Below are 12,500 nucleotides of genomic sequence, written 5' to 3'. Positions count from 1 at the left end.
GAAACGTTTTTGTATAGAGCAAATGCTAATGACTAGCGCAAACAAATTTGCTCGAACACACTGCTACAGACATCACACATGAGACGGTTTAGTGAGTAGGACTTGTTTTAGTTATATTGTAAAACCTACAAACGTAGCTTGGAGTGATTAAAGATCCAAACGAGTAAAAACGCTACCGATGACTCGAAGACTGAACGGCATTTGTACTTCCGGTTGAAGGACACTGCAAAGCACAAACAATACCACGCTTTTCACAATACTTATATATAATTACTTAATAAAACTTATAAACTTGGCTTGGGGTAATGAACAAAGAATCCATACGAGTAGAACTGTTACGAACGACAGTTCTACTTCCGGTTTAAAGCAAGAAACGGTAGGACACTGCAGCACCTGCAGTGAGCCAACTCCTCCAAATTTTAACACAAATAGTAGCACACGTTATGTGTCTTTGCATGTGTTATATGAACACTGTTTGCGAAGAAAAACCCATAAATCAGCCGCGTCGTCGTATAAGCCGCAGGGTCCAAAGCGTAGGAAAAAAGTTACATGTTGCTTTTTCTCCATTTTGTTTGTTCAATGTGTCCACTCACTGCTTATCATTTCAGTGTCATTAATCTATGTCCCGCTGCAAAAAGAAAAAAGAAAAAAAAGGCAATTAATTTTTTTTCTTTGTATTTCTCTTTCTTTGTTTATCTGCTGCCCTTAAACATTCAAAAGAATGTGAGGAGAGCACATCAAGCGAGGAGCCACGTAAGTCCACCCGGTGTGTGACCGTGTCAGTGTTTTGTGTGTGTGTGCGTGTGTGTGTGTAAGCTCATTTTAAACATCCATGCAGAGAGGGAAATCACAACTGAAACTGTATTTTTTAAAGAGTTATTAAGCAGTGGCACAAACATTCATGTCATTTCCAAAACAGAAAGTGCAAGATTGTCAGAGACATTTTAAAACAAGCTATGAGTGCACTTTTGTGCATGATGTCACTAAGCTGACATAGCAAAACAACACAAAATTAAAGCTGCAAGCAGCGATGGACGGGACCGACTTACCTACCTTCCCTGCATCCTGGGGTCACACTGGTGCTTCTTTCTTTCACCCATACTCGCTGGTGCTTCCTGCCATCACCCAGACAACATATCTTTACCTGCACATTTCCTACCTTCTCTGTATCCTGGAGTCAAACTGGTGCCTCCTTCTTTCACCCAGTCAACATATCTTTACCCGCACAGTACCTACCTTCTCTGCATTGTGTGGTCCTGCTTCTAAGCGGCCATCTTGAGACGGCAGCAGCGCAGCAGCATCAGCGGAGCAGTTAGAAAAACTCTTTGCGCAACTTTGAATCAGAAGGGTTCAATCTCTTTCCTGTGCGAGTTTGAAGCCGACACAACAAACGCGCTCAGAGGAGATAATGTTTGACAAAAGGTGACCGGTTTTTATAAAACTTTTGTTTTGAAGGGGTAATTGCCAACTTTCTGTTGATTTTTGCTAAAGGATGTCAATTAATGAAATGAAGGTCTAAGTGAGACCTACATAAAGGTTTTTGTTTCATGTCTCTACGACATTCATACCGGAAGTTACAAGCAGTTTTTTCTTCCTAGGAGCAGTTTTGTCTGTGTTTTATTCCTAGGGGGCGCAAGAGAGCAATTTAGAGTTTTTTTTTTTTTTATTAGATCACAATTTTCGGCAGTTCTGATGTGTGTGTCTAGTTTGGTGAGTTTTGAAGCATTTTAAGGGGGCAAAATTACAGCACAAAGAGGCAAAAAATACATTTTTTAGGAAACTTTTGCTATGAAGGGGTTTTTGCCAACTTCCTGTTGATTTTTGCTGAAGGATGTCAATAAATGAAATCTAGGACTAAGTCAGACCTACATAGAGGTTTTTGTTTCATGTCTCTACGACATTCCTACCGGAAGTTACATGCAGTTTTGTCTGTTTTTTCTTCCCAGGAGCAGTTTTGTCTGTGTTTTATTCCTAGGGGGCGCTAGAGCGCAATTTTGAGTTTTTTTTTTGTTTACAGTTCAAAGAGGCGGCGGAATAATAAAGAATAATAAAACCTTAGAAATACAATGAGGTTCTCTGTCCCAAAGGGACATCGGTCCCTAATTAAAGTGCACTTTTTGTACAGAACGTCATTACAATAGTTTACAACAAATAAAGTTCACTTTTGTGCATGATGTCACACAAGATATTTCAATAAGTGTCAAAATAAAAATGAGCTGCATAATAGGAAAACAAATAGTGTTTGTGGTAGTTTCATGGGGATGTTATCTACTTCTGTTGTTGACTATTTCTTCATAAGATGTTGTTCTGGAAATTGTGGCTTCGGCATTTTGTGGTTGTGGCACCTGTCTGAGATGTTGACATACGGAGTTTCAAGCGCTCTTCTTTCTCTAGCGGGTGACTTTTCCAATGATGCTACATATTAGCAGTAGGTGCTACTTTTTGTAGCAACGCTTTTGCCACGCACTTGACATTGGGGCTGGGCGATATATCCATATACTTGATGTATCGCGGGTTTGTCTCTGTGCGATATAGAAAATGACTACCGTATTTCCTTGAATCGCCGCCGGGGCGCTAATTAATTTAAAACCTCCTCTCACTCCGCCGTTTACCAAAGGCATGCGGTAAAGGCAAGTATGCGCTAATTATTTTAAAACCTCTTCTCACTCCGGCACTTACCAAAGGCATGCGGTAAATTTAGGCATAAATTTGAGTGTGATGTAAGGATACCATCATGAAAAGCATATTTAATTAAAAAAAACATTATTATGGTCTTACCTTTACTTATAAATGAAGTTCATGTGCAGCTCCTTCTGATCAAAAGCATCTTTAACTTGTTTATAGAAGTCTTCCTTATCTTTCTTCAGTTGTAAAAGTCTCTCTGTCTCGATTGAGATCTTCCTTTATTATCTCCTGCTTCGATTGAAAGTCCAGTTTAGAAAACTGTTTTATTTTAGATATGTAATCCTTCAAGTTAAAAGTGCAAGCGAGAGGAAAAAATAAACACACGCTGCTCACTCTTGCTGCTTGTTGTCACTTCTTCTGCAGCCGAGTAGTCGCAAGAAGGATCACTAGCGCCCTCTACCACCAGGAGGCGGGAGTCATTTAATGATTCATATTTGACACACGCAGCTACGGTATATTAATAAAACATAGCTGCTTACAGTTCTTTTTAGCATATTCAATAGCTTGGAGCTTTAATCCTACTGAATAGCTCTTAATCTTCTTCCCTTTATGGGATTTGAAATGATTGAAATCAGCCTCTTCCATTTTGAAAATGATGACAGGTGAAGTGTCACTCATGACGTGACGAGTTTGACCCTGTGGAAATTCTAGGCATATGCTAATTATTTTGCAAAACGAGTTTGACCTGGCAGTAATTCTAGGCAGGCACATACTATATACCCGGGGGCAATTCAAAGAAATACAGTATTTATACATTTAACATGCGTGTATCCAAGGTAAGACTATTAAGAACAAATTTCTATTCAAAGAAGCAGCATATACATGTTTGAGATGTTGAAGTGTGATGATAATATCTTATCTCTCATCCAACGACAGAAATGAGCGCTGTAGTTTTCTCGCAGCAGTTCACGCGAATGTGTTGGAACATAATGCGGACAAACACTTTTCAAGGGTGAAACATACACGGAGAATGTCTGCATTTTGTCAACAACCAAGCAGACAGCTGATTATCATAATTGATTATCACTATTGTTATAATTTCAATCAGTACAGTAATTTGACAAAGAGGTGTAAGGATGTGTTTTTACTGCCATCTAGTGTCTAATTTTCTGTTTGTGTGATATAACATGAGTAAAACATCAATACATTTATTTTCAGTTTTTGTTGAAATCTTTATCTTTCAGACGTTGAGGATTGCTTTAAACATTAATCACAACTTTATTTAGTGTTATTGGAAAAAAAACATTGCAACTTTCCAACAATGCTGCGTCAGTTTTAGGAATTTTTGGAGAGAAAGAGAACCAAAAAAAGAAAATCCTGAAGGCACTGATAAGTATCTGCACCCATTTACTTGTTTATTGGTGTTTATACATCATTGTCAGCCTTTTAATTATTATTTTCTGGTGTTGAAATAAAAAAAACACCATTTTTTTGATGAAACGACATGCCTTTGGATCCAGATCATTACCTGGGTTTGAACAATATCCTCTTGTAAAATTTTTTATTTTGTATACATCTGAAGTAAAATAAACCTTCACATGTGCAATCCTTCCCACTTGCTAATAATCACCTTATTCTCCCCTTTTTTTTTTCATCAGCAAAAAGAGAAGAGGAGGATCTCGATGATAAGAAATTAATTAAGAAGCGAATTAAACAGCTGAAGGTGCTGGATCCCAAGATAGCACAGAATCTATGTAAGTATTCATGAAGGTCTTCCTACTATTTACTCTTCTGTTGACATGTATAGCATATGATGTCTGCCATTTAGGTAGAAACACAATGTTGCACTTTTCAATGCCAACAAAGCCGTTCCAAAAAACTCAAAAAGCTCCAACGTACGTAAAGTATGACTCCACTTGTCTTAAAATGTGCTAGCTGGATGCTAGTAAACATTGGCTTTGCTATTGACATGCTACCGATTAGCGATTTCACATGGCAATTTCAACTACAATGAAAACTACAACTAAGATGGACGACATAATCAAACAGCTGGCGTGTAATAAGTACAATACTTACAGTATTAACACGTTTTAGGCCACACCGATAGAGTCAAACGTCTGGAGCGTAATGAGTACAATACTTACAGTATTAACACGTTTTAGGGCGCAACGGCAGAATCAAACAGCTGGCGCGTAATAAGTACACGAGTTAAAGTATTAACACGTTTTAGGCCGCACTGATAGAATTAAACGTCTGATGCATAATAAGTACACTACTTACAGTATAAAAACGTTTTAGGGCGCAACAACAAAATCAAACAGCTGGCGCGTAACAAGTACAATGCTTACAGTATTAACATGTTTTAGAATGCAATGACAGAATCAAACGTCAGGCCTGTAAGAAGTACAATACTTACAGTATTAAAACATTTTAGGGTGCAACGACAGAATCAAACAGCTGGCTTGTAACAAGTAGAGTACTTAAAGTATAAACACATTTTATGCCGCAACAATAGAATCAAATGTCTGGGGCGTAATAAGTCCAATACTTAAAGTATTAACACTTTTTAGGGCGCCGCGACAGAATCAAACAGCTGGGGCGTAATAAGTACAATATTTACAGTATAAATAGGTTTTAGGCCGCAATGATTGAATCAAACGTCTGGTGCGTAACAAGTACACTACTTAGAGTATTAACACGTTTTAGGCCGCAACGATAGAAGCAAACAGCTGGCGCGTAGTAAGTATGATACTTAAAGTATTAACATGTTTTAGGGCGTGACGACATAATCAAACAGCTGGCTTGTAATAAGTACAGTACTTACAGTATTAACACGTTTTATGCCGCAACAATAGAATCAAACGTCTGGGCGTAATAAGTCCAATACTTAAAGTATCAACACTTTTTAGGGCGCAACAACAGAATCAAACGTCCGGCGCGTGATAAGTACAATACTTAACGTGTTAACATGTTTTAGGCCGCGCCGATAGTATCCAACGTCTGACGTGTAATAAGTACAATCCTTACAGTATTGACACGTTTTAGGGCGCAATGACAGAATCAAAGGTCTGGGGCATAATAAGTACAATGCTTAAAGTATTAACACGTTTTAGGCCGCAACGATAAAATCAAACAGCTGGCGCTTAGTAAGTACGATACTTACAGTATTAACATGTTTTAGGGAGCAACAACATAATCAAACAGCAGGCGCATAATAAGTACAATGCTTACAGTATTAACACGTTTTAGGCCGCAACAATAGAATCAAACGTTTGGGGCGTAGTAAGTACAATGCTTAAAGTATTAACACGTTTTAGGCCGCACCAATAGAATCAAACAGCTGGCACGTAGTAAGTACAATACTTACAGTATTAACATGTTTTAGGGCGCAACGACAGAATCAAACTGCTGGGGTGTAATAAGTACAATACTTACAGTAATAATAGGTTTTAGGCCGCGATGATTGAATCAAACGTCTGGTGCGTTATAAGTACACTACTTAGAGTATTAACACGTTTTAGGCCGCAACAACATAATCAGACAGCTGGCGCGTGATAAGTACAATACTTAACGTATTAACATGTTTTAGGCCGCTCCGATAGAATCCAACGTCTGACGCGTAATAAGTACAATCCTTACAGTATTAACATGTTTTAGGGCGCAATGACATAATCAAACAGCTGGTGCTTAATAAGTATAATGCTTAAAGTATTAACGCGTTTTAGGCCGCAATGACACAATCAAACGTCTAGCGTGTAATAAGTACAATACTTACAGTATTAAAACGTTTTAGGGCGCAACGACAGAATCAAACAGCTGGTGTGTAATGAGTACGATACTTGCAGTATTAACACGTTTTAGGCCGCAACGATAGAATCAAACATCTGGCGCGTAATAAGTACAATACTTACAGTATTAAAACGTTTAAGGCTGCGACAATAGAATCAATCACCTGGCTCGTAATGAGTACAATACTTAGAGTATTAAATGTCAAAAACAAAATTTATATTATCAACACACACACAAGTCCCTAAAATTGGTAAGGTTAAGTCGGACTACATAGCCGATAAGTAGCACCCGCTAAATTTTAAAAGAAAACATGTTTTTCCACATGTAAGCCGCACCAGACGACAAGCCGCAGATATATAAGTTGTGAAATGCGTAATTTACACAAATATTTTATAAATGATTATTTTCCTCACATTAATTGTTTTCCAAAAAATGCCCGTGAAAGGGCAGTAGAATGGCAGATCAAACAAAACAGAAGTCGTCGTGATGGACCCAATCAGCAACAACGCCACATAATGTTTTGGTGTATTGAAGAACACTTTTTAGAGCGCAACAGACAGCGAAGACCAAGCTGACCAACCCATCATAAACTGTACGCTTCCGCCATCTAGAGCAATTGTAACTGTAATTGCAACTCAGTGTCATACCTGCGAATGAGACTAAGAAATAAGATAATGAAACAAGATAACTGGACAGCTGTCATCATAATCAGCTTTTTTTTTTAAGGCGATAGATGGATTATAAAAAAACAATATTTATAATATAATCACACACAAAAGTACCTATAATTGGTAATGTTGTGTACTGGTATCGATTCCTATGTGAATGGTACACATCCCTAGTGATAAAGAGGCACTTAAAGGCCTACTGAAATGAGATTTTCTTATTCAAACGGGGATAGCAGGTCCGTTTTACAGTATGTGTCATACTGAAAGGATTGAGTAGAGAACATCGACGATAAAGTTCACAACTTTTGGTCGCTAATAAAAAAGCCTGGCCTGTACCGGAAGTAGCAGACGATATGCGCGTGACGTCACGGCTCCTCACATCTGAACATTGTTTGCAATCACGGCCACCAGCAGCGAGAGCGATTCAGACCGAGAAAGTGACAATTTCCCCATTGATTTGAGCGAGGTTGAAAGATTTGTGGATGAGGAAAGTGAGAGTGAAGGACTAGAAAAAAGAAAAAAAAAACAGACAAGAGCAATGGTAGCGATTCAGATGTTATTAGACACATTTACTAGGATCATTCTGGAAAATCCCTTATCTTCTTATTGTGTTACTAGTGTTTTAGTGAGATTATATGGTTAGTACCTGTACAACCTGAAGGTCGGCCCCGCACCTTTCTTCAGCACCAATCGACGGGTGGTGGCAATGCCCATCTCTGCCCTTCGCAAAGGACACTTTTTTGAAACACGATCTTTCGAAATGATCGCTGTATAATTCACTGTACTTTGTGTGTGTGGTCCAATCCAACCATGTTCGCTTGACTTCTCTGTTCCATAGTAAAGCTTGACTGTCATTTATTGGGAATGTAAACAATGAAACACCGGTTGTGTTTGTGTTGCTAAAGGCGGCTGGAATACACCGCTTCTACGGCTTTCTTCTTTGACGTCTCCATTATTCATTGGACAAATTGCCAAAGATTCAGCAACATAGGAGTCCAGAATACTGTGGAATTATGCGATGAAAACGAACGACTTATAGCTGGGAACGGTGCTGGAACAAAATGTCCTCTACAATGCGTGATGTCACGCGCAAACGTCATCATACCACGACGTTTTAGCATGATACTTCCGCACAAAATTTAGAATTGCATTTTAGTAAACTAAACCGGCCGTATTGGCATGTGTTGCAATGTTAAGATTTCATCATTGATATATAAACTATCAGAATGCGTGGTTGGTAGTAGTGGGTTTCAGTAGGCCTTTAACATACTAATTAAATGCCAGTAAGTGAAATTGACCATTTTTTTCCCGAAGATCTCAGCATCTCATTGGCTATTATCAAGAGGCGCTCTGACCTTTGGTTCCTAAATGAAGAGAAAATGAGTGTAATCAGCCCATACATAGTGCTGAATCATGTAGCGGGAAGTGATGGGACTGGTATGTGCAGAAGGAACAGGAGAGTAAGTGATTCATGCCTTGGGAGATCAGAGTCCAGAAGCCATTACCCAGGTTGCATATGTGAGGTTCCACATCAGGTTGCAGGCTGTCATCATGTTACCTGGACTCGTAGTCAGGTTTTTGCACTGGGGAAGCTAAGGTACTTGGAAAGAGCCCGTGCAAGATTGGAAGACAAGTACATAAGCCTCATCTTTCACTATTCCCACAATCAATGACAAGCTATTTGACCCAATTACTTTAAGTCAGTGTCCAAATTATGGTCTGCAAATTGGTGCACATGCATTTTAAAAGTTTAACAACTTTCTTGCTGCTTTTTTGTCTCCATTGAGTGATCAACACGAGTTTCGCCTGGTCAATTGACATTTGTTTTGTGCTGATTGTGCAGCATTAATTTATAAGACCCTATGCAAACAACCTTCCCTAGTCATAGTGCAAAAAAAAAAAAAATCTAACCAACAAAAAATGTCAACAGAGATGGTCACAGAACGTTGTGGAAATTATACAAGAAAAAAATGTCAATCATACCATACACAAGCGGTGGCAAACGCGCTGCCCACGGGCACCAGGTAGCTCGTAAGGACCAGATGAGTCGCCCGCTGGCCTGTTCTAAAAATAGCTCAAATAGCAGCACTTACCAGTGAGCTGCCTCTATTTTGTAAATTGTATTTATTTACTAGCAAGCAGGTCTCGCTTTGCTCGACATTTTTAATTCTAAGAGAGACAAAACTCAAATTAAATTTGAAGATCCAAGAAAATATTTTAAAGACTTGGTCTTCACTTGTTTAAATAAATTCATTTAAATTTATACTTTGCTTCTTATAACTTTCAGAAAGACAATTTTAGAGAAAAAATACAACCTTGAAAATGATTTTAGGATTTTTAAACACATATACCTTTTCACCTTTTAAATTCCTTCCTCTTCTTTCCTGAAAATTTAAATCAATGTTCAAGTATTTATTGTAAAGAATAATGAATACATTTTAATTTAATTCTTCATTTTAGCTTCTGTTTTTTTCGACAAAGAATATTTGTGAAATATTTCTTCAAACTTATTATGATTAAAATTCCCCAAAAATATTCTGGCAAATCTAGAAAATCTGTAGAATCAAAATTAAATCTTAATTCAAAGTCCTTTGAATTTCTTTTTTAAAATGTTGTTCTGGAAAATCTAGAAGAAATAATGATTTGTCTTTGTTAGAAATATAGCCTGGTCCAATTTGTTATATATTCTAACAAAATGCAGATTACATTTTAACCTATTTAAAACATGTCATCAAAATTCTAAAATGAATCTAAATTAGGAAAAAATACTAATGATGTTCCATAAATTATTATTATTATTATTATTTTTTTTTTTTCAAAAAGATTCGAATTAGCTAGTTTTTCTCTTCATATTTTTCGGTTGAATTTTGAATTTTAAAGAGTCGAAATTGAAGATAAACTATGTTTCAAAATTACATTTTCATTTTTTCCGTGTTTTCTCCTCTTTTAAATCGTTCAATTAAGTGTTTTTTTCATTATCTATTCTCTACAAAAAACCTTCCGTAAAAGGATATATATATATATATATATATATATATATATATTAAAGGTAAATTGAGCTAATTGGCTATTTCTGGCAATTTATTTAAGTGTGTATCAAACTGGTAGCCCTTCGCATTAATCAGTACCCAAGAAGTAGCTCTTGGTTTCACAAAGGTTGGTGACTCCTGCCATACACAATCTAAATTAAAGCCATAAGGAAGCTTGATGGGAAAAATGCAAAACACTTGCCGCATTTTAGCTGCTTGATATTTCTGATTGATTACACAACTTTAAGGAGGTTGTCACGGAAGTAAACAAGGTAGGAGTCGAACTTTCACATATCGTAAAACCTCTAAAGCAGGGGTCACCAACCTTTTTGAAATCAAAAGCTACTTCTTGAGTACTGATTCATGCGAAGGGCTACCAGTTTGATACACACTTAAATAAATTGCCAGAAATAGCCATTTTGCTCAATTTACCTTTAATAAATAAATCTATATATATATATTTATAAAAAAAAAGGGGGCATTTCTGTCTGTAATTCTGTCATACATTTTTTTTCCTTTTATGGAAGGTTTTTGGAGAGAATAAATGATGAAAAAAAACACTTAATTGAACGGTTTAAAATAGGAGAAAACACACAAAAAATAAAAATTAAATTTAGAAACATAGTTTATCTTCAATTTCGACTCTTTAAAATTAAAAAATCAACCAAAATAATGAAGAGAAAAACTAGCTAATTCGAATCTTTTTGAAAAAATTAAAAAAATAATTTATGGAACATCATTAATAATTTTTCCTGATTAAGATAAATTTTGGAATTTTGATGACATGTTTTAAATAGGTTAAAATTCACTTTGAAATAAGATTTAAATTTGATTCTACAGATTTTCTAGATTTGCCAGAATAATTTGTTTGAATTTTAATCATACTAAGTTTGAAAAAATATTTCACAAATATTCTTCGTCGAAAAAACAGAAGCTAAAATGAAGAATTAAATCAAAAAATATTAATTATTCTTTACAAAAAAAAAAAAATAAACTACTTGAATGTTGATTTAAATTGTCAGGAAGGAAGAGGAAAGAATTTAAAAGGTAAAAAGGTATATGTGTTTAAAAATCCTAAAATCATTTTTAAGGTTGTATTTTTTCTCTAAAGTTGTCTTTCTGAAAGTTATAAGAAGCAAAGTAAAAATAATAAATGAATTTATTGAAACAAGTGAAGACCAGTCTTTAAAATATTTTCTTGGATTTTCAAATTCTATTTCAGTTTTGTCTCTCTTAAAATTAAAAATGTCGAGCAAAGCGAGACCAGCTTGCTAGTTAATAAATACAATTTGAAAAATAGAGGCAGCTCACTGGTAAGTGCTGCTTTGACGGACACATGCTGTCGTCTTGCGGGTTCCATGGACCACCAAGGAAGGACATGACTTTGAGTAGGTTTGACTTGCTTTATTTTCCCACTCAAGCTTGTCTGCGGTCGGGTCGCTTTTCTGCTGCGTCTCCCTCTGCTGCTTGCTCCGCCGTCTGCTTTTCAGCAGCACGTACTTCAGTCCGCCTCTTCTTGTCTCTTTCTAGGTCGTTGTATGTGTTTTTCTCGCTCGGCACCATCACCAGCTCCGTTCCCTCCTCCCTCTCCCCTTTTATACAGCGTGAGGAGATACGTTAATCGTGTACAGCTGCGCGATCCACACACCTGATCTTGTTTGTGGCGTCGCTCCTGGCACGCCCCGCCTCGCCGCTCGCTCGCTATCCCCGCCTCCTCGCTGCCATCTTGGGCCAGGCTCCAGCGTGCCCTCCCTCTCTGTCAGACCGCCATCGGGCGACTCATCTGGTCCTTACGGGCTACCTGGTGCCCGCGGGCACCGTGTTGGTGACCCCTGCTCTAAAGGCTTAGTGGCCACGTGTGGACAACACATTTTAGCTCTTTTTTCCAAAATTGTTAACACTACTGAATTGGGGTCTTATGAACACTTATGTGGACACTTATACTGCCATCTGGTGGTGGCAGAAGAGTGTAACATACAATGGAATTTTGGGAAAAAAAAGTGTAAAAATAAGAATAAGCATGTCACTAAACATGAAGTACACGTTTGTGTACTTATGGACTAAGTACATCATATCAAAAGATGATTCTTAGTTTTTTATTATAATTAGGGTCCAATAAGCCCAAATAGCAAAGAAAAATATATATAAAAAAACAAACAGCTTCGGCTTTAAGAGGTTTAGATATTCAATTATATTAATTATATATCCATTTTGTTATTATAATATCTACACTTATTATGTCTTCAAGCACACCTGTGGGGTGAAAACCATTTCAGGTGACTACCTCTTGAAGCTCATGGAGAGAATGCCAAGAGTGTGCAAAGTTAAAGTACAGATGATTCACACACACACACACACACACACACACACACACACACACACACACACA

General features: G+C 37.1%; 1 protein-coding gene across 1 annotated transcript in view; it reads left to right on the top strand.

The window, feature by feature from the left end:
* Positions 1–12,500, top strand: part of LOC133542850 (protein diaphanous homolog 3-like) — a 359,695-nt gene that overhangs the window by 163,399 nt on the left and 183,796 nt on the right. Inside the window, exons 20-21 of the mRNA XM_061887061.1 lie at positions 721–753; positions 4,284–4,379. Coding sequence (XP_061743045.1) covers positions 721–753; positions 4,284–4,379 — 129 coding nt within the window. The remainder of the gene's footprint in view (positions 1–720; positions 754–4,283; positions 4,380–12,500) is intronic.

This window comes from Nerophis ophidion, linkage group LG25 (assembly GCF_033978795.1).
Source record: "Nerophis ophidion isolate RoL-2023_Sa linkage group LG25, RoL_Noph_v1.0, whole genome shotgun sequence".
NCBI lineage: Eukaryota > Metazoa > Chordata > Actinopteri > Syngnathiformes > Syngnathidae > Nerophis > Nerophis ophidion.
The sequence above is the reverse complement of the archived record's forward strand: the minus strand, read 5'-3'. Positions and strand labels throughout refer to the sequence as shown.